The sequence below is a fragment of the Ascidiella aspersa genome, chromosome 5 (genome assembly GCF_963924565.1).
Source record: "Ascidiella aspersa chromosome 5, kaAscAspe10.2, whole genome shotgun sequence".
NCBI lineage: Eukaryota > Metazoa > Chordata > Ascidiacea > Phlebobranchia > Ascidiidae > Ascidiella > Ascidiella aspersa.
The window spans coordinates 31,063,455-31,086,807 of NC_139451.1; the positions used below are offsets into that span (position 1 = coordinate 31,063,455).

Here is a 23,353-nt window from a genome sequence, read left to right on the forward strand (position 1 = left end):
AAAAATGGGGGAAAACCCTGATTCAACTCATTGCCTGTGCTGTTGCTGTTGAATGTTGTTGTTGTTGTTGTTGTTGTCTTGCGAGTTTTGAAAATTCACTGTGACAATAAACTTGATCGAAAAAAGAATGGTAATTCTTTGTAAAACTGAAAAGCTTGAAGACGAAGGTTCGTTTCACAAAAAAAATTACACAACAAGGTCGCTTTAGGATAAATTTAAACTAATCCAACAGCAAACATTCAACCCACCAATACAAAAATAACTTGCACTCTTATTTGGTACGTTTTAAGCTAGTTTAACTAAATATAATAACACTATGCGGTAAATGTACACTTTGTTATAATCTTTACTCGTCTCAAAACAGCACAGACATCCCGGAACGCACAATAAGAACAACAAAGCAGAATAATTTTATTAGCATAGCAGTATTAAGACCAACGACATAATAAAGACCAATACACAGTCATATCCACTACAGAATAACAGCTACTCTACATCGTCTGAAGAAGACCTAAACCTGTCGGAATAGGCCTTAAATTCATAGAAATAAGGCTTAAACTGACAAATAACGCCTGAAACTGTACGGAGAAGGTATGGGACGATTGGCGGCAATCGGCCGTTCTGGTCTCGACCTTTGGACGCCTTAGTTTACCGGCGCCGTCTCTTTTGGTATGGAACTTTTATCCCAGTTTGGAGTTATTGGCGGGTAATGTTAGGGGTTAAAAATTGGGTTAGGGTTAAAATTATTAAGAGACTTGTAAGTACTTAGGGGTTGTAGTTGTATAACAAGGGGCCTTATTCTGACGAATTTAGGACCAAGCTCATACCGATTTACACTTTATTACGACTATTTTGTCCTATTTTGGTCTTTTTCCGAACTGTGTCCATGAATCTTTATTTGCCATTTTCTTATACGTTGATCCTGACTTATTCAATCTACACTGTATTCCGCTTGTCGTGAAAAATACAGGTCCCAGAAGTAATCAAAAAACATCCCAGGTCGATATAATTATTACGTCACTTGGGACGGACACGTCATTTTATATCTGGGGTTATTGGGTTAATCCTTGGGCCAGAAAGGCAAACGAGCTTGAACAATTTGTGGCGTTATGAACTGCTCTCAAACACCGACGCCGAAAGAGTTTAACATAATTTAAATGTGCGCAAAAATTGCGCAAATGTTTATATATGTTTTAAATTTAGCCCAATTCTACCAATAATGATGTTAAAATATCCAAACAAACTTTAAAAAAATCCGTGATTTTGTAAAAAGTGTAAACCTTAAAATATACATCGTCACGAAGCAAACTTTGTAACAAATATAGACAATATTAGAATATAATGGTCGTGTAACCAATACTATTAGTTACTTTAATGTAAAACCCTTATTTGATTTACCTAATGTTGTTTTTATAACAGATAGTGCACCTAAAACGTTCACGAAAAAAATGTACCCCAAACGTCACACAACTGGTTTTGTATCTACTACAAAAATTAATAAAATGAGGTAATACTCGTGAAATTACATCCGTTTAGTATTTCATATAAAAAGTCCAGCACAAACAACAATTCTTTTTATGAAAGGCCACAAAAGGGGTAAAACGTGTTGGCAGCTGGCAGTCGCTAAGATCGGTAAAAAACGACAGTAGAAAACTTTTCGTTAGTCTTACGTCATGTCCACGCCAGCAAACCGTCGATCGACAGGAAAGGCAAAAGAACGAGGCACATTCAGTCAGCGCAAGCCTAATAGAACTTAACAAACTAGGTTTTGTGCACAACGCACGCACGAGCGACGCACACACACACGTCAAGGATGACATCACCGTCACGTGACACGCGCAGCACCAGCCATTTGCTTAGTGACGTCAGTATAGCAGCTCTTACCTCACGAAACGGTCACAGTTTCGCAGTTCTGACAGGTTTCAGGCTAGAAACGACGCGAAAACGAAGAAAACAGGCGAAAAAGAAATGGTTTCTGGTGAGTACGACTTGATTTCTTGCCTTTATTTTGTTGTAGTCAAGTTTAAACGCGCTTTAAGCGTGTAAAAAGCTTAAAAGGAACCATGGTTTGTCGTTCGCCTTTGCCTAGCGCGCCATTCTTACCGAAGGCTGCTGGCGCAACAATTACGCGCCTCTCCCGCAGAGAGCAACTAGGAGCAGCGATGACGTCATGCGCTCTCGCGTCGTGAAAACGTAACAATGCGAAAGAGAAAGAGGAGAGAAAAGAGTGAGACGTATGACGTGTCCGCTTCTCTCGCCTCGAGCTCTTATTATTTCCATTCTAGGTTTCTGTTTAGTAATCGAGCTCTCTCCTTAGTTCTTTTTGAAGCCACTGTAGCGTGATTTGTTTAATAGATGTCACGCCGACCCTTTTTGCTGTCATAATTATAATTAAACCTTTACACTTCTAAATGCGCACAACCACAGCATAAATGACCTTGCTTTGGCTCATTTTAACCCTCATAGTATTTTCAAAGTCTTGCCCTCTAAAGAAATAAAACGCGCTACTTGAATGACCTTCACAAATTCGTTGGACGTTCACATCTTTGTGTTGTACAGCTTTTACACGCAAAACACGGTTTTTACCAATGCCTCCCAGAGATATTTACAGGTTGAATATACAAAATAGATGGTTTTCAGTGACACAAACTAAAAACCCACATGTCACCACACATGTTAACATCACATGTGGGGTCTTCCTGCATGTTTTTAGGCCTTGAATGGTGTTTTTTTATTGATAAAGTTTCTCATTATTTCCAACATTTCTTTGGTGCCAAGATGTTAAAAACTTTGACCAGTTAAACTGATGACTTAGCTGTAAAGTTACCAGGCGCTGGTCTGCAATCCTTCCACATTTCCATCTGTGGGTTTATATTGCTAACATTATTTGGGTTAGGTTGAGAGTTTGGGTGGGTCAAGTATTTTTATTATATTTATTCTTACCTATTTATGCCTTCCTTGCAATTTGAAGTTTAACAACTTGTTTTGTTAGTGTTAAAATCGATGTGGTAGGATTCTAGACCAACGCCAGTTACCACATATGCTAGACATGTTATAAGATTGTCCTTGTGGTTCACCTTAACATGCCTACTCTGCACATTATTTTACAAGGAGGTAATCTGTATTAGTACAACCAACATATTGCTGTGCTTGCAATGATTCATTAAGCTCATATTATTTTAGTCAATCAGCATTTTTTTGGAGATCTTTCAACAATTCTTTTAAATAGAAGTTTCCTTTTAATTCTGAAAAATACAGTGATGTTTCATACTAATGACTGTACATCTTCCTATGGATACAGTGTTTGGATCAAGGTTCAAACTTTCACACAATTTCACCTTGAGGACACCTTGAAAGTGCAACAGAACATTTCATTATCATCATCACTAGATATGTTGCATTTCAAAATGTAAACACAATTTATTAGTCCTGAAGCACTGTTGGATAAGTCAATTTATATGACTTGACTCAAAATAAACTGTTTTTGTAGAATACATTTTTTTAATTTTGAAACAATGTCAGTTGTTTACTAAGCAAAAAAAATCCAGAATTTAGCGGGTTAACCTAACTAATTTTTTTTATCATTATCTTTGTTTGCAAAAAACTTAACTTTTAACTTTCTATTAAATTAAATTGGGTTGGGACATGACTTAGAATGGCAATTAACTAGAGGTAAACGATCACTTGGGCTGAGACTTGACTTGCCTCGTATTATAAACAACTGATTGAAGTTTAGTCACTTCAAACGATTGCTGACAAATAAAGATTGATCGCTATCCTTATTTTGAATCCGATATCCGATTTGATTACGTTTTTGTCAACTGATACTCCATACCGACACAGATGTTTTACATACCTTGAATATGGTGAAATTTATATTTTTTTTCCAGTGCTTGATCTAAACAAGAAGGTCAGCACAATGATGGAACAAAGCAACTACATCAGCAACATGTTACTTCCGGAGAAGGTGAAGGCAACTCGCAATCAACCACTTGGACCAGACTGTATCGTCGCCTCAAAAGAATGTCTTGATCAGGCTGTCTTGTAAGAATACTACAAACTGATTAGGGATCTCTCTTACATGTTTATCAAACATTAAAACACTATATAAATCAAAATTTTTTTTATTTATATTACCATGCCTGGTAGCAACAGTTTATATATTAAAACACTATTATCAATTGCTAAATATGCTGACTGTGGGTTTCAACATTTATTATTAATTTGCACTTTTACGTTTAAATATAGGTTTAGATTTGTAAAAAGTTTTTGTGTCTCGAGACATATCCAATGATAAAATGTTTTTTGTGTTTCTGTTTTTTTTAAGTCAATTACAAATTTTATTCCAGTGTTGTAAACAAGTCATTTTAAAATCATTTAGTCCCAGCCGAGTGATTGAAAAATAACTTAAGTCCCAGTCCAAGTCATTGGTTGACCAATTAAGGCAATGGTCGGCAAACGTGGGCCGCGTCCCAAATGTTGTCCGCAGAGCCATTTTTAGTGGGCTACAAGTTACTTTTAAATAGCTTAGTGTTATCACGTAGTTGTGGGCCGCGTGATAGCCGTACATTCATTTACACTTTATGTTAAAAGTTGGTGTCACAAGAAAATTATAAATTAGATCAGCCTGGAAAGGCCCAGGTGCCAAATGTGGTCCAGAGAGCCTGTCATACTATATTTTTTGCCAAGTTTAACTATATGTAAACAAAAAAAATTTTGCGCTTTGCGTGTATATTCTTCGTTATATACTATGTTTTACATTATGATATAGCAATGATTTGGGCATCAAGGCACTGTGTAATAATTCACCTTAAAATCAAATATCCTGAATCCGACACTAATATTGTACTGGTTTTAGGTAGTGGGCCTATAGCTTTGAAAAGATTACTTTGGACCGTGTCAAAAAAAGTTTGCCGACCACTGAATTAAGGTCTCAGTCAGATTATTAAAAGGCCACATTAGAAGGGCTAGAAAACCTATGGTGAACGCCCTGGTGATGTTAATTAACTCATAGGCCTTTTTAAAAACATCTAAGCCGTTCTGATAAACCAAGAATGTTTTTTTTTGTCTTTTTAGGAGGACAGTCCAATACTACTGGTACATATCACACGAAAAAGGTTGTGTGGAATGTGTGGTCAAAAGCAAATCTAATGGAAAAGGTAAAAAATCCATTGACACTTTGTTTAAAATGGCATTGTTTGCATACATATGCATGGCTGAAGGCTTATAATAAAAAATAAATTGCGTGGTATTTTTGCTTCCAATAGCCCATTAACATATTGATTATTGTGTTAATCAGCAAATTTGGCAGGTAAATTAGGCTTTTATAACATTAACGCTAAAACGTGAGTATTGTTATTTTCAGCATCCACCCAAGATCCGAAATGTGTGATCACACGAAAGAATCGTCGATTTGAGGCCTACTGCTGTACGCTGTGCAGACAAAATTTTGTTACAGTTGTACAAGCGCTTCTACACCTCAAGGCAATCCACAGGTGTGTTTATAGTTAAAATATACTTTCTAGCAACTATTCAAAGGCAGTATATTGGTTTGACACTCGTGAATTACAGATCACAAATTATTTTCTATTATTAAGTTTTACTTTCATTTTCTACTTTGAAGGAAATAGCAGTATTTTGTTTTAACACATTTGTTTTAATGTGACTTTGTTAAATTTCTATAATTTATTTTTGGAATTTGTTTAAAAATAGTTTTATATGTAATTGTAAAGACATAAAGTGTGTCAATTTTTATCAAAGGCCAAACAATCGGATCCTTATCCAGGACAATGATGTGTTTGAAAACATCGACAAAGCAATGGAGGTCCCCCCTGTTCCCCTACCCTGGCATATTGCCAAGAAAGTTGTGGGGGAACAAGACAGAAACGGAGATATTGTAAGTTGGAATGCTTTCAAGTTTAGCAATAAATCGGTAGTTAACAAACTTTTTGGGCGTTGTTAACACCTTCTCTCCTATAAACAAAGTAACAAAAAATCACCTGTAACCGATTAAACACAAAACAACACACTAACAGACAGACAATGTTTATGCTTAAATTTCCATAAAGAAATCTGCAATTGCACCCTACCCCCCTAAAATTGTAAAGTTCAAGAATGTTTACAACTAAATGTTTTAAAACTTCTGCCATTGTGGCACCTCTCTAACTTATGTAAAGCAATCATTGAAAATTCTGTTTTAAAACATGCACTGTGCATATATTTTAGAATATAAATCAAGCAGTCGTCCCTCTTTATGTATTCCAACACAAGTGGATCTATACTGTGCTCCAGTTATGTGGATTCAGGTGAAAACCTTGTGTGTATTTTTGCAGATCGATCCCGGACCCACCTTTGTTTTACCTCCCGTCTCGCTCGTCAAAGCGGCAAGTCCAAATTTATTGCAGCAGGACATCAAACGAGTATCACTACCAAATGCAGGTTTGTTTCTATTTTGTCAAACTGTATTAGATTTTGCCAAAAAGGTGTTGTAGTACAAAAAATACCTAAACGAGTGTTGCCAGTAAGTGTATCAGTCTTAAAATTAATTTGCGAATTTTCGTTGACAAACCCTATGTTTTCACAGAAGTCTTTGGATTTATTTCTCCAGCATTAGTTAAATGTGTTTAGAAAATACTGTTTAACATTTTCCAAATGTTATTCAAAACTTTCAGGTCATTTAAATTTAAGTCTATAACAAAAAATATAAACTTTATTTATTTTACTACATTTAAAAGTGTTGCAAACTGGTTAGTGGCGCTGAAGTGCTAAAATAACTTTTCCCCCCTTAAATTAGAGTATGTATGTTTTTAATTAGAATAGGTATATCCTTAAATTAGAATAGGTATGTTGTCTTTAATATTTTTTCTCTTATTTTTAGAGCAAATTGTGCCTTCAATGTCCATGTCAAACAGTGATGGTTCAGTAAATGAAGAAATTAAAACAGAGAAAGGTAAGAAGAGCTTCTTTCGAAAAAAATTTTGTTGTTCATAAACTTTTCGGCAATCCCTCATGTGATTATCAATGTATGATATTGCTGAAACGTTTGTAAACAATAAACTATTAATTTTATTCCATTTTATGGCTTTAATATTTTTATTTTTTATCAATTTTATCTTCACTCAAACTTTTACACTGATCATGGCATGACAAGTTTTGGAAATGTCAATTTTATTGAATAATATGTTTTATGGTTATGTTTTTATTAAAATTACTAAAAAAATGTGTATTGTGTTCCAAAATCTGTCTCATTTTTTGTAAATAGCTTGAAAAACAAGTGGTGACAATAAACCAGGGCTGCAGAGTCAGGTAAAAATAACTTGAGTCCGACTTCGATCAAATCTGCGCTTTTGTCTAGTCCTGAGTCCGGCCCTGATTCACAGCTTGTACTCTGCCAATTTACGTAACTAAAATACTGTAGATATTTAGCAAATCATTCACTCACCATAGAAGATTGGAAAATATTCCACCAATACTATTTCACCTTTACAATTTACAGTTAGTGGCCATATCAGTTTTAAAATATGGTACTGCTCATGCGCATGGCGGACTCGGGATTCAGTTTTTTACGTGGTCTTACTCGAATCCAAAGTCCCGAGTCCGACTCCAGCAAAACAAACCAACTCCTGATGTCCCGAGTCCGATTCCGCATCCCTGCAGTTATCCTGTAAAACTTCCATTTGTAACCCAGATGCAACCGACTCAAATCCAATGCTCATGATAATAATGGCGCTCACTCGAGAATTCAACCGACACATCGCTGCTTTATCATTCAACGACGAACAATGCGAGGTCGACGTAACTTTCCTCGACAAAACCAAGATTGTCGCGAAAGCTCCCGACCTGTTTGTGGAAAGCACAGGAAATAACACCGACGCAACAGGTTTAAATTCTTAACATTTTAAGTCTATTTGTTTTGTGATGGAAAATTAAATCGAAAACAGTGATGGTATATTAGCATTTACATTTTCCATTACTATTCAGGAGAACCAATTCGATACACACTAAAGGAGGCTGTTAACATTTTAAGTGACAATTTAAATAGCAATATATAATTAGACATGATCTTTCAAAAAATGTTTTTGAAATAGCCTAGTTATAATCCACCCGATCCGTTAGAAATTAGTGCAGTTCTAAGCAAAAAGGTCTACGACAATCAGTGCATCCAAAGGATCAAAAAGTCCGACTTTTATGAGGTCTCGGACAATGCACTAATTTGACTTAACAATGTGCTTAAAAAGATTAAGTTTAATAATACTTGACCCAACTAAACCCAAATAATGTGCGTTGAATTATTAATTACATAAACGCTTTAGGCCCCAATAGCTCATTTTGTGACGTAACAATCCTATATACCATACAAGAAACTATCTTATGCCCACCTAAAGTTTGTTTTTTTCCCCAGCATTCAAATAATGATTACATTAACGCACATTATTTGGGTTAGGGTTCGGGTTAGCGTTAGGGTTAAGGTGGGTCAAGTGTTATTAATCCTATCTCATATTTTTTGTTATCTTTTCTGAACTTTTAATGAATATTTTTTAATTTATCTACGCCGGGAGTTTACCTAAAGGTCCAAATCAGTGCATTGCCACGACCTCAAGGTCTAAAAGTCAGACTTTTCTGCCATTAAATGCCCTAATTGTCAGAGACCTTTTTGCTTAGAAATGCACTAATTTCTAACAGATCGGGCATATAATCAAACTCACAAAGAAGTATGTATAAATATTAACTTGCAAGTTTCTATATTAACTTTATTTTTTATCATATTTCAAAAGAAAATTTTACGTTTTCAGCTGTTTTTGTTCCGAAGTCAAACCGTTCTCGAATCACTTTCACAGTGACAATGAAAAACTTGAGATAGCACATCTAAAACTTTTCCATTCCTTAGGAGAGCTTTCGTTCACGACAACGCAGTCGGTAGTGGTCGAAGGAGAAGAGGAAAGGGTTACGGTGAAAGCGAACAACCCCGCGCTCGCTAGGAAATTGATGAAGGACGTTATGTCCAAGGGACTGGCAGTCTCATCGAATAAAACCAAAAGTGGTAAATGTGTTGTTAAAAGTTGAATTGATTTCTCTATTGAAAAGTATTTAAAACAAACATGTTTTTTGAAAAAATATTTGGCTAGTCTTTGCATTTATTTTTTATGTCCAGCCTATTATTGTGTTAAAAGGGTTTAAAAAAATTATATTCGTGTTAACCATGCCATTTATAGTTGTTTTGTTTTGAATTATATATAAAAAAAATGCCTGTGCAGCAACACTTAAGTCTTTTTTTCATAAATTTGAGTGGCATGTAGTGTCTACTTGGTAGTTTTGCACAACTTCAAAAACAAAATTGGTTTGCAGAAATATATCTCTGTATTTTAGTAAAACTATTTTTAGGAAGTTTAGTGTCACTATTTCTTATCAGTCTAACTTAAATACAACTAAAAAAAATAAACCAAAAAATACTTCTACTTTTTATTCTGACATGGCTGCGTCAATAAATTTCAAAAGCGCTGGACTTTAACTCTCTTTCATTACAATTATGTTTATTGAAAAATCAAAGAATGTCAAAGAACTGATTACAAAATGTTTTTGACTGTCATGATCTTGGTGTTTTGTTGTTTCTGAAAATACTATAAAGCCGTATGTTAAGGATTCAGTTAATAATTAAAATCCATTTTTTTTGTTTGCAGTTTCGCCTTTGCCTTCAAAATCAAGTCCGTTGCACAAAGTGAGAATGTCTTCTGAAAGTGATCGAGAGAGCGACCAACGAAGTCCACTTCCTTCAAGATCTGGTAAATTTTTAGGAATTAACAAATATTATCCCTTTCGTCATCTGCCATTTACCTATTTAAAAAAACTCTGCTTTACTTATTCAATTTTTTTTTTAATTTTTGCTGTACTTATAAATTTGTGGTTTAAATCCCAAAATCGAAGTGTCTGGGCTCTGGTATTTTATTTATAAAACCAATACCTGATATTTTGGGCAGAAATTTTGTCCATCTAATCCGATTCCAAGTTAAGTCATTATACATGTTTAACTTAGCTTAGTTTAGTTTTGTGTGATTATTAGGCCAAAATTTGGTTTGCATTCGCATTTATCCTTCATTTTTTACTTTTTAGCACAGTAAACTCTATGTTGGACCGCAAAACAAGACTGAAATGCAAAAATTATATGTTTTTATGGTAAATCATGATTTTAAATTGTTACCGATAGCCCGATACTGCCATTTAGTACCAGGTATCGGCTGCAGTTCAATTTTATCAGACATACATAAGAATATCAAAGCCCATTCAGAAGTAGGTATCATTTTGAATGTTTCCAATAACTGATGTTCAAAATGAATAAAGAGTTATTCGAAACGTTCAAAACGTACTTCTGTATGAGCTTTGATAGTTTTAATGGAATTGCTTTAAGTAAATGTCCTAAAAAATTCCTTGTTTGTAAAATTGTTGTGTTTTCTTTTCAGAGCGTAAAGGTAAAATGTCCAGTGGACGACAGGCAAAATCGGTGCGCTTTATGCTCGGAGCTCCGGACTCTAGTGATGATGAAACAACAGAAGGGGTTTCAAAACCACAGACTGATATCACGGAAAATAAGGAGAAACCAAAAGCTTCAATTAAGCTTGATAACCCTCCAAGAAATGGTTCGTTTGATGGTAAGTTAATGTTAGTACCTTAATCACTAAGGCAATTGGTCTGATGTTATTAATTGGTTGGGTTAATCTCTCATGTTTAATTTGTAAATTACTAGGACATTTTGTTCCCATATACATTATTTATTATTCAATGGATTTCTCGGTAGGGTAAGTCTGTCTCTGTTAATTCGTTTTTAGTGCTATTAACAGTTACTTTATATCCTTTTTAAACGAAAGTAATGTAATGTGTACTGTATACTCATTATTATTTGATCTGGTTATCAGTTGGTCAACATTTAAAACAGAAAAAAATTTTCTTGTAAATATGAGCAATGCAGTATATATGAGAGATTGACCGTTAACACTTTTTTGACTGATACCGATTTTTTTTAAATACTGGGGAAATGTTGAAAACTTGAATTAATAAAATCCAAATTTTTTTAATTAAAAAATGGATAAGCTGTTTGTAGTACAGGAAAAATTATATTACATTTTAGACTTAATTATTGTGTAAAGTATCGGCTTACATTTATCGATACCGCTATATCGGTAAAAGCCAACTATCGGCTGAGATTTTTGGTAAACACATATATATCAGTCTATCTCTAGTATATTTTTATTTTTTTTGTAGGTTTTTTGTTTATTGTTGTCTATAGTTTTTTCCAGGGGTGTGTATGTAAAACACTGTATTTTGGATTCTGTTTTACAAGCCCAGGTTTTCTTGCGTTGTTCTAATATGCTTAAATTAATAGGTCTACAAAATGTGGTGGACGATTTAATAACAACAGCGTCGAAAGGAAGGTAAGAATGAATAGTAGTTCATTTCAACCAGCTGAAATTTGTTAAAGTGATACATTAATTGCCCAAGATATGACACACTTGTTGTTGATGATTTTCATTTTTTTATGTTAATTATGTGGCCCGAAAAAAAAAATTTTTTTTTGGACACATGTTGTTTTTATCCGAATTATTTTTTTTTTTTTTTTTTTTTTTTTTTTTTCAGTAAATTTTTTATGGCTCACTTTTGACAAGGAAAAAAACATAGTTGGAACATGAAATTTTCACAACTGTTAAATACCCTCCCAAAGTTGTTTCTAATATAAAAAAAAATTGCCTAGGTTCTAAGGGGTGGTTTTTAGGGGGGTAAAATTTTTGTGTTTAGAGGTATCTTAAAAACTAAAGAAAACATTGTTAAATAGTTTTCAATTATAAAGACAAATTATAGGTTGCTTCACAGCAAAATTTTGACCTTCAACTCAAAATAATTAACCCATGGGGGAAAATAATTAACCAAAAATATAGAAATTAATTTTTTTTTTAACCAAAAATATAGAAAAAAGTGATTTTTTGATGGAAAAAAAATTGCAAACAAAAGTGGTGTACACTGCCTGGCAGATTTTTTATTTAAACTTGCGGCGGTAAAATATGTTGTTTGTAAGAGCAATAAGTTAATTCACTAAGACGAGACACTTTGCACAATGGATGTTACACGCGCTGGACAAAAAAAGCACAGCAGGGAGCCAGCCGCTTCGCAGCCAGAATAAGGCAAGCGATATGAACAAATTCTGTATTGAAGGTTTTCTGCCGCTAGATTAGAGTAGATAGCTGTAAAGAACTAAATCGAACACATCACACTATTGACTTTTGTCCCCAATTAGAGGCGTATAGGGGTGCAAGAAAAAATTGTCAAATATTTTTCAATTATAAAGACAAGTTATAGGTTTGCTTCGCAGCCAAATTTATATTAAGACCACTGGCAATCAATCTTGTAAAAGTGCACCATATCCAACCTATAACACGCAACTTCGGGCCACATCCGCTTTTGCCTGCTAAAGCACCGAAACTGGAAGCACAACATTGGGAGTATATGGACACGGACAAATAAGACCCGTTGAAAGAATATAGAATAACCAAGGAATAACACCCTGGTAAAGTATAGTGGAACTGCGCTATACCCCCCCTGGTATAATATAGTAGAACCGCGCTATAACCCCCTAGCAAAATATACAAAAACCGCACACCCTGTCTAGTTTTTTTTTAATTTTTCGAAAAAATATTACTAGCTTTTCAACAATTAAAATCAGACAACTTTTTTTTAGCAATTTTTGGTATTTCGGATTAAAATTTGGCTAGAATTGTACAAAAGTATTTTACATTTTTTACATTTATCACAGTGCTGTATTTTTTAAATTAAAATCCAATAAATATCAGTTTATCACTATTTTTTTGATCAGAATTCTTCCTGTACTTCCATCATCGCCACACCCAACCCCAACAGCTAGCGTGGCTTCAATTCCAGTCCGATCGTTCGTTACTCCCGTCTCGCTCCACTTAGTGGGCTCCTCCCCTGCTCTCTCCAACATGACCTCTAGTGGTGGAACACTAACGAGAAATCAGGTAGAAACCTTAATGTTAAATTCGTTGTTTATAAAGCTGAAAAAAAAGAAAAGCCTATTAAGATCAACATAAAAACAGTCTTTTGTAATACATAAAAAAAAATAATAAATATAACGTAAAAAAAACAGGGTACAAATGTTTTGGCTACTGAAGGTTGTACTTAATATCTCCGCCATTTCGGGGGGTTGTCTGTTTGTCAAATGAACTCTATATGCTCAGTAGTGTCACTTGCAAGCCATTGTCACCTGTGCTGGTTTAACTGAAACAATTATATTGTGAATAGGGAATCTCCTGTTTTTTTGGCATTCTCACTGGTTAAAGATAGTACTTCCGAAGGGTTTTTAAGTTTTTTTTTGGTTTTAAACAAAAATAACAAAAATGTTAATTATAATTTAAACTAAGATTTTGGTGACAGTCATGGTCTGTTATACAGCCAAGTAGGACTTGCCAAAATATTCACTTATTGGCTTTACTCATTGACTCATAGAGTTAAATGCACCCAATTTAAATATATTTTGGCAAATTGAACTTGAAACAACGTCCTTTATTTTGGTGCAGCCAAAAGCATGTTTTTTGCCAAATTTAACTTCAAACTGTTTAAAGTCTTCTAATTGTTGATTTCAGTCATGGACGCCGTCTGCCGCCGGAACAGCATTTTCGGTGGCCTCAATCCGGCGCCCCTACACCGCCCGGGGATTTACCTATGCCGAGAAGATTGAGCTCATGAAACAGCAAAACGATTATGACGAGGAATTTATCACGAAGCACATCAGGAACAGTGGTAAGTAGATATTAACTAATATCACTTTTTGGACTGTAACCAATACCTGATTTTATATGTTTTTGACGAACAATACCTGTTTTTTTTTTATATTTATATAATTGACCCAAAACCGGTCATTAAGTTCCAGGTTCGGTTCCGGCTCCCTGATTTTTATTCACGTTTTTCATCTCAACACTCACAGAATTGATAATAATCTAGATTCTAGACTATAACTTTTTTATCCTTTCCAAACACTTTAGCTGCCTCAACCTCGACCAAAGACAGCCAAGTTACGAAAAGTGCGTCGCTTAGCAACATCAAGAAGCGTGTTGCCGAGGGGATCAAGAAACATAGGAGGGGAAGAAGACCGGGTCAGTCATCGCATACTTTTCTATGGAAACTAAATTTATAAATTTGTCCACAAAATAACCTCTCTTTTTGAGTCGATCAGTAATTGAAATAATAAAACTGAAAAATATGTCTGATTTCGATCAGGTGGAAAAAAAGCAATTTTTTCACCAGAGAAAAATGTTTGAAAGTTCTGGTTGTATGAAGCTACTAGGGGAAGAAGGCTGGGTCAGTCATCGTACACTTTTCTATAAAAACTAAATTTCCTCTCAACGTGGGTCAATTAACATTTGAAATGATAGTACAGAAAGCTGAACATTTTGTTCTGTTGGTGTTTAACTTAGTTTTGATATGACCTGTATTTAAATAGACTTATGTTCTAAAGGTGCCACAAAAGATGCACTTAACTGAAGCATTTAAACAGTTATTAGGTGCCGACCAAGTTAGCCTAAATATAGCACAACTGTCTCCCAAAATGTAGGTTTTGAAATCCAAAAGCACAGTTTAAACCAGAGAAAAAAAGAATTCTTTTATGATGCTAAATTTTTTAGGATTTTTTCCTTGTTTTTATTCATTGGTTCTTGGTACTTCTGCCTGTTTGGTAAATTCTAAATAAAGTTATACAAAATTGATGTATAACTTTTCTGTTCCAGGTCGAAGACCAAAAGGTGATTCTATCGGATCAAGTTCAGACAGTGACCCCCAATTTTTAGATCATTCTTCTTCTGACGAACGTAAGTGAACTTACGTAGGTACCCTTCTGCTTTGACCCTATTACAACTTACACAATTGACAAAAATTTAACCGTATTTTTGTTTTTAATTTTTGTTTAAATACTTGAACATTTGGCTTTGTTGGCCACAAATGCGTTTGACACCTGATTTTTAAATATCTTAAATTATCTGTTTTGCTTATTAAATAAGTATTAATAATGCACTATTTTTAGAAGACTATTGGAAATATTTATAAAGTGTTTTCAATTCCTTTAAAATCCTCTCAATTGACATTTACAGTCCTCCAACGTTTGGGTCGTCGAAAGAAAAGTCGGCATGCCAGCAGTGATTCAGACGACACGCCACCATCCCTAGTTGCAAATGCAAACAACCCTTTGGTAAGTGATCTCTAAGAGTTGACATCCACACCAGTAATTTATTATTATCAGTCATCATCTTTATTAATGTTTTTTAACAAAATTATATAAGTCTTAATCAACCCGGAGATTTCAATTGAACCTATTTAGTACTGTGGATCGCATAAATCGCGCAACATAACAGAATACAATTGTTGAAAGTGTTGCAGATATTTAGGAAGTATGACGTCATTATAACGTGAAATGGACAAATGTTGAATAAAAATCGCTGATAATAACTCTACTTATGATGCCTCACTGGTAACTACAATTTAAACACAGTGTAATTTGCAATTTGGACACATTACCTATTATGGCAGGTTCGGCTAAGATCCTATCAAATGTAAGTGTGTGTGTAAGTGAGGAAAAAAACACACTCATATGTATTCCTACTCACATGCAAGAGGTGTGGTTAGCATTGTAAGGCTGCCCTTGGTGTTAGACTGGCATACCTGGTTTAGTGGCACTGATGCAACATCACAACTCATGTATTGTACGAGCGTTTGATGTCATTCACCCTGACGAAGGCGACTAGCATAGGAAAAATTACAATTATCAGAGAAGCTGTTTTTTTTATTTGTATCATAACTCCAGATAATTTTTTTTATTAAATGGCTCCTATCGTTGTTTCAGAGTGGATTCCAAGACTTGATCCACAGCCGATTGATGTCGGAGATGTTTCCAACTTCTCAATCGTCGCACTCCGAGTATTACGGATCCGGAGAGTGGGCAACGGCTGCCATGGAAACGCTAAAGAACCTACAAACTTCCATTGAGGTCTGCATAAACATACATTAAAAAAGGGTTTTCAAAAAAAAAAAATTACACTACTTTCAGTTTTAGGTAGTTATCAAGAAAATTAGACAAAAAAATATTTATTATGCGAAACTGAATGTGTTAAAAAATGATTAATCTCATTTTCCTACTTATGAGTTGAAGTCTATTCTTTGCACTTTCCTGTCTACAAACTTCCATTGAGATCAGCATTGACAGAAATTGAAAAGCTGTATGGCTTGTGGATAATCATTGTAATGGCAAACACTGTTTTTGGTCCAAGAAACGAAGTGTTATGTTTATTAAAACTATTAATTTTAACCTTATAAGCAAAATATGGACTTGATTTATGTATCAAATGATGATCACATGATTGCAAAATTATATTAAAATTATTAAAAACTAATTTAAAATATTTTTTTCAGAAAAATATTGAATTAGTTTCATGTGTGACAATTATCAAAAAATTGTACAAAAAACTATTAAGGTGATCATGGCAAACTGATTGTGTAAAATAATAATAATAAATCTCCTTGCCCTTAGTACAAGTTGTTCTTTAGACTTTCCTGTACCAAAATCAGTCTTTCATGTGTTCTTAAATGTATTTTGCCAAAAATGTTTTTGCAGTAAAATCATTCAAATTATGATTAAAGCAACATAGCAATTTACCTACAATTTGCAAAAGCGTCCTAATTATATCATTGACAGATTTCTAGACAGATATTTTCAGTGAAGCATTTTTACCGTGAAACCCTGAACTTGGGTCTACGATTTGTGAGGAACAAAATGTATTTTTTTTTGCGTCCACAAATACTGCATTTAGTAGGTTTTAAAACAATGTGAGGTATTTCCTTCGTAAGTATTTTGCCATGTAAGATAATTAACAAACTGGGACCAATACCTAAAAACTTGGAGTAAAATGTTGTAATTAGTAACTTATATTGCTTTGTTTGTAGGAGTCGCGTCAGCAAGTTGACGAGAAGAAGAATTCCTACAACGAGATGATCAACAAACAGGAAAGCCACCTCAGGGCATCTCATAGCGATGGAGGTAAGAAAATTGAATATATAAACTGTTGCTATAAGGCACAACAATAATTGCATGCTAAAACTTCTATGATTCTTGGTATTTTTCTTCACAATATATGGCTTAAATATTTTCTTTTTTAACATTTTTTTTATCTTCTGATTGTTTCCCTTGACCAAGATTTGAAACAAATTAAAACAACTTTTTACATTGATTTTGTTTAGATGAGAGCCGTGTCCCTCTAAAAGTCAAGCTGCCAACTCAACCGGCGCGCAAACGACACAAAGAGCGTGAAACTGAAGCCTCTGAGGCCAAAACCGAAAACTCGGAAGCAGAGAACAATAAGCGCTTAAAAATCAGCTCGCCACCGACGACTGACAATGACACCACCGACCGAAAGCAGTTGGTTGCCAGCGGTAACAGCAAGGAATACCCTCAACTTCCCCGGCACAAATACTTCCAGAAAAACGCCACACGCTCTTCGTCAGTGGAGAAAAGCAAGCACGGCGTGTCGCCGCTGCTTAACGCCAGCGAGCAAGGCCTGGTTGCCGTGTCGGGCGCCACTGTCACCCCAACGTCGTCGTCGTCATTTAAGAAAGGTCTAACTCAGCAGCTGATTAAGAAGAATAAGGTTATAAATATGATGGGAAGTAAATGCTCTTCGGACCCAGCACTCAGTTCAAGGTAATTTAAAATTCGTGATTTTTTGTGCTACAATATTTAATGAAAGTATTGTGTTAAACCAGGGGTAACCAAATACAGCCAACGGCTATTTTATGGCTATTTTCCTAATGAAGAGTAGTCCAGTTAAAATACTATTGAATGCAATTCTAAACTAAATTTTTATAAAATTTTATACTATGAGAATTAAAAGGCTTACTGCAGTTTTTATTGCATAGATATTTGTATTTCCTCGTTTAACAATTTTTCGAGTTAATAAAGTTCCACTAATTTGTATCCGGCCTGCGATGGTCAGATTTTACAGCTATCCAGCCCATTATAAAGAAATGTTTGACCACTGTGTTAAACTATTAGACTTGACATATTTAACGTTGCCAAAGGTCCTAAAAAAATTAAAAACTTCTATTTTATGGGAGAATGATTTGTGAAAATTTTATGCTAAGTGATTTCATTTTTATTTGGACCTTTTGTCGAATTTTTATGTAGGCACTTGCTATTCGACTTGTTACTCAAGTTGTTAATTGATTCTAATTAATTTTAATTTACAAAATATTTATTGTTTTCACTGGCAAAATTTTTAATATAAAGCTTTTCTATTGTTTTGCGCAAATTCTTAATCAAAAGTTGAACTTGCCACAACAAAGTTTTTCGTCATGTTTGTTGTGATTTCGATTGATGCACAATCTCTAACGATAATTTGCATGATTTTCCTAGCGCTGCGAAACAGACGTTAATGCACGAAAACGAAAGCATGACGTTGCCAAGGTTAGCTTGTGTGTGTTACTCTTTCACTTTTACTTTTGTCAGGGGTGGCAAACCTTTCTTAAGAAATGCACAAAAAAATCACCTTTATATGTAAACTAATTAAAGAGGAAGTTACTTGTGTAGAAGGAAATAAGGAAGTATTTTTGCATGTCTGCTGAAATAGTGTTAATACCCTATTTATAAAGTCATACGTTTGTCCATAACTCAGATTTACAATTCTGATTTTGCATTATTGTTGTGTCTATAACAAAAAGAAGTTAACTGGGTTGCAGAGTCGGTTAAAAACAACCAACGTCAACTTTCGCCAAAAAATAAAGTTTTGTTTAGTCCGGAGTCCGGCTTAGACTCTACAGCCTTTCTTCCACCAATTTACATTACTAAATACAGTGGATATTTAGCAACCCACTTATAGGGGCAGGGAGTCATATAATTGGTCCACCCAGAATACATGGTTGGAAATATCCACGATATGCTATTCCGCCTTTACAATTCAAAGTGTGCGAGTTTTTGAATTTTGCTATTGCGCATGCGCATTTCGGACTCGGAACTCTGGTAGTTTTACGTAGTCTTACTCAAGTGAAACCCCATCTAACCCAAAATTCACACTTAAAGTAATCTGCTTTACCAGAAAATTTTGTAGATCTTAAATCGTTTGCCACCCCTCACTTACAATATACTACAGCAGTAAATTGTGCATGAACTAATACAGTGTTGCCGATAAACCATTTGCCAAAAAATGTTACGCTTTGACCACACAGACAAAACAAGCATGAACTGTGTAGAAACAAATCAATTTTAATTAATAGAGTAATTTTTTTGCATTCATTATTTCACAGGATCTAGCAGAGAAAACTTTGTAAAATAAATCAAATAAAATCACTATTTTGTTGGAATAACATTTTAAAATTTATTGAATAAAATTCCTCTTTAAATTGGCAAATTTTGTTGAAAAGTACAAAAACTTTGTTAAATTTAAACCATTTAAAATAACATTTTAGCAACACTTTTACTAATGCATGCTTTTTTTAATCTCTAAATAAAAGCGTTTTCCCTCAAATTTTAAAGATTAAATAAGATTTTTAACAATATTTATACAAATTTGTAGGTCATATACAATATGAATGAATGATTTTGTCCATTTTTTCTCATACTTTAGAATACTAAACAAAACAAAACACTGTGATCATCGATGCTGAGTTTGGGTTGCTTAAAACCCCCTAAATATTTTTATTTTAAATATTTATAATTCCTTTTAAAAAACAATATTTTGTTTGGTATTTTTATTTATCAAGCAATAAAAGTATTTAATTCTAATGTTTGTTAGTCCCCATTCCCATATAGCCTCATCTTTTTAGCGGACAAGGAGTAATGTCATAATTAGCGGAAAATTTTAAGCTACCCTCTGAAAAACAGAAGTCGCCATCTGAGTGACACCTTGTCTTTAAGTCTTAACTTGTCTTGATTTACTACCATAAATGCGGCATTATCTCCCAACTGTAAATTCTGCAGGATTTCTGAAGAGTCCACTACATCTGTTGATGTTGAGCGCGATCAAACTTCAGCATCAACCCCGTCGTCTGAAGAAAGCATGATCGCTCGTGCTGGCGACCACCTCGTTTTCGCCAAAGACTTTCCGCCAAACCTTGATTCACATGAGAATCCACTTATGATGAAATATCAACGTGGCTCGCAAAACGAAATCGCAAAATCAGATGTAAGTGACAGGATAACACAAAGTTTTTCGCTTATTAGGGGTTTGTAAAACAGAATATTCAATAACACAGGCTATTTAACTTCTTTGTATCTCAAAATGTTCATGATGTTAGTTTGCTTCATTTTTTCAACAAACAATTATTAGGCATGTTACACAAAAACCTAAGAAATTACAAGTGTTAGGAGCATAATGGCTGGAAGTTGTAGTTAGACAAAAAATAAATACCAAACCCTATACAGAATAAGAAAGCACTTTGTGAACGTTGCAAATATACATTAAAATAAAATAATGGCTGGAAGTTGTAGTTAAGACAAAAAATAAATATCAAACCGTATACAGAATAAGAAAGCACTTTGTAATGGTTGCAAATATACATTAAAATAAAATAATGGTCGGAGGTTGTAGTTAGACGTATATTAAACAAAGCCCATAAAGAAGTAGGTAGCATTTTGTGAACGTTACGAATAAATTTAAAAGATTATATCTGGAGGTTGTAGTAAAACATAAAATAAATATATTAGTCTTTATGTAGAAGTAGGTTTGGTTCAATAAATCCTAATCACTTTCATCGTGGCCTATTAAAATTGTACTATAGGCCTTGTAAACTGTCTTCTATAAATCAACAATTCTTTTTTTAGGCCAGTGTACCTGAGGTTTTTCGCAATTGCGTCGACACCTACTTCAAAGTACAACTCATCCAGAAGTTGCACGTCTGCAAAGTTTGCGGATTTTCCGTCCCTGCAGATGACACCCCAACCCCCTCTGGTGGTAGTGCACCGGGGGAGCGAGCCCTCCGCGCTCACGTTATGGAACACTCGCTAAAGGAATTGTACGAGACGGGCTACGAAATTGGGCCCCTTTAGTTTTATTTTCAAATTTTGAACGAGTATGCTTGCGGGGGTGTTTTAAGCTGACATAGAGGCAAATACACACAATGGAAATTTAGGGAGTCAGAGAAGAATGTTGGCAGAAAAAAGAGTATAAGTTGTTGTTTCATCGGCTCTCAAAACTTTATGGCGCCCTTCGCCAACGTTTTTTGGTAAACAACCTTTTTCTTCTATTTACCAGCTGTTCATACAGCCTTTGAAGACAACTGAACGTTTTCATTAAAATGGCCACCTTTCGGAGCTTTCTCATGTACACTCCTAACGTTCAGGTTTTCATATGGTAGGTCTCTAAAGCAGTGGTTCTCAAACTTTTAGCTTGCGGCACACAAAAAGAATATTTTGGCACACTTTTAACAGAACAACAATAGAGTAACTCTATGATTGCCCTACACACAACAAAATATATGTAAATGTCTTTATATTATCAAATTTGTAATGGATAGTATGCATTCAGATGTAAAATGCTTGTGTGTATACCTATTTGAAATACACATAACCTAATTTTCCCAAATTGCAAAAATAATTGCGGCATTTTTCATATAATTAATATCACAAAATGGAGGTTAGTCTGCCAACAATTAAAATAATGTATTCTTGTGACAACCCAAATAGTTTTCAGAGTGAACCTTAGGGGTGGCTGACTGTTCTTCTCAATTTTTTTAATTCGGCCTAAAAACGTAGAAGAAACCATAGTAAAATGTGATACGAAACAATAAATATATAAGTATGTTTGATGTTGTGTTGATTTGCCTTATTGCCAAAAAGTTCCAGTCGGTTTTCGTTTTTCGCACTTTTGTCTCTGAGATAGAATGCACATCTCTTTTTTTTGTAGAAGTAGAAAAAAATGGATAAAAGTGCAATTTCGTGTCTTAATGTAATTCCAAAAAGCGTGATGTGTCAGCAGTGAAACGCATGTTCCTTGTAAGATAAAACCCTCAATTGCACAGTTATTAGTTCTCCCAGTATTGTATCAAAAGGGTTGCACTTTTGTAATGTTACCCTGGCCACTAAAATATTGTAAATTGATTTTGGAAATGGTTTAAAATCATTTTTGCTAGTAAACTACATTAATTTACTTTCGTTTTGCCCATTTTTTCAAGCGTTTGGTAATTTGACTTGATATAAGAATGAAACAAAAAAAGTGAAAAATGGGATTACCGAATTGCATTGTGCTAATAGCATGAAATATTCGTTTATTTTATTGTTTACATATTTTTTTGCCGGTGCTTTTGTTTATTGTGTTTAGTCTTTTAAAATTGAAGATTTGAACGGTTTCATAATACATCCATGGAAAAAGTAATTTGTCTTTTATAAACTTGTTAAAACCTAGCTGTCAGATCAGTGGTTTCTTGCAACAAGAATTAATAGATTGTTCACCATTAAGTGACAATAAACAGAACTGAAACATCACACATCAACCCTACACAATGTAGAATTTTATTCTACTCTAATCGTACACAAAGCTTTTACCCAGTATGTGAATAATTTTTTCAGTCAAAAATTACTCCATTTAACAAAGGTTAAACAATGTGTTAGCAATTCTTATAAATCACATAGTATAAGATTTTTGATTTAAAATAAACAAAAAGGGTCATATTGTAGATATATTAACTCTCCAAGTATGAAGGTTTCAGTGTGACCCCCCCTGCTTACATTAACACTGCATTCCATGTTAAAGAGTTATTTATATTGAAAAATCAACTATCGGTCTAGAAACTGCATACAACATACAGAGATTTGAAACTGCTGATATATCAATAGAAAATTGAGTTATAGTGAAAGTTCCACAACCCAATTGAATTTAACCAAACACATTTTTGTGGAAATGTATACCATGCTACAGGCCGATTTCTGAAGACTTTATTGTTATGTTTAGAAAATAGGAATACTTTGCAATCAGAAAAACGCCAACAAACTTTCAGTTAAACCTAGAATCACAAAAGGTTGATAAGTTAAAACGAATTATAAACTTAAAAAATTGGGGGCCCAGATCTACTTCACCAAAAACCAGCCAAACTATAGCATAGCAGATATATCACTTGTAAAGTCCAGTTATACTGTCTGCACCTAATGAAGCAAAATGAATTTGACAGAAATAATCATGTTTAAACCATTTTGTAAACTTTGAACAAAAAAAAATAGTTAGGACTGCAAATTATTTGAAGCTGTAAAAGTTTACTTTTTGATTAGAGTCATGATGGCCAGATAAATACAGGTCTATTAGAGCAGAACACCTTCTAGTTACAC

At 34.2% G+C, this 23,353-nt stretch overlaps 1 protein-coding gene across 1 annotated transcript; it reads left to right on the forward strand.

The window, feature by feature from the left end:
- The first annotated feature begins 1,889 nt into the window (after positions 1-1,889).
- LOC146146323 (uncharacterized) lies at positions 1,890-22,396 on the forward strand. The gene is made up of 23 exons (XM_083390719.1): positions 1,890-1,978; positions 3,891-4,044; positions 5,077-5,159; positions 5,366-5,495; positions 5,761-5,896; positions 6,333-6,438; positions 6,878-6,949; positions 7,688-7,879; positions 8,888-9,040; positions 9,678-9,779; positions 10,455-10,661; positions 11,375-11,423; positions 12,857-13,019; positions 13,644-13,800; positions 14,043-14,153; positions 14,784-14,864; positions 15,144-15,241; positions 15,893-16,036; positions 16,990-17,083; positions 17,284-17,743; positions 18,455-18,505; positions 20,015-20,219; positions 20,858-22,396. Exons 1-23 carry the CDS (start codon positions 1,969-1,971, stop codon positions 21,080-21,082), a joined length of 3,183 nt encoding a protein of 1,060 aa, XP_083246845.1. The 5' UTR covers positions 1,890-1,968; the 3' UTR covers positions 21,083-22,396.
- The last annotated feature ends 957 nt before the right edge of the window (positions 22,397-23,353 follow it).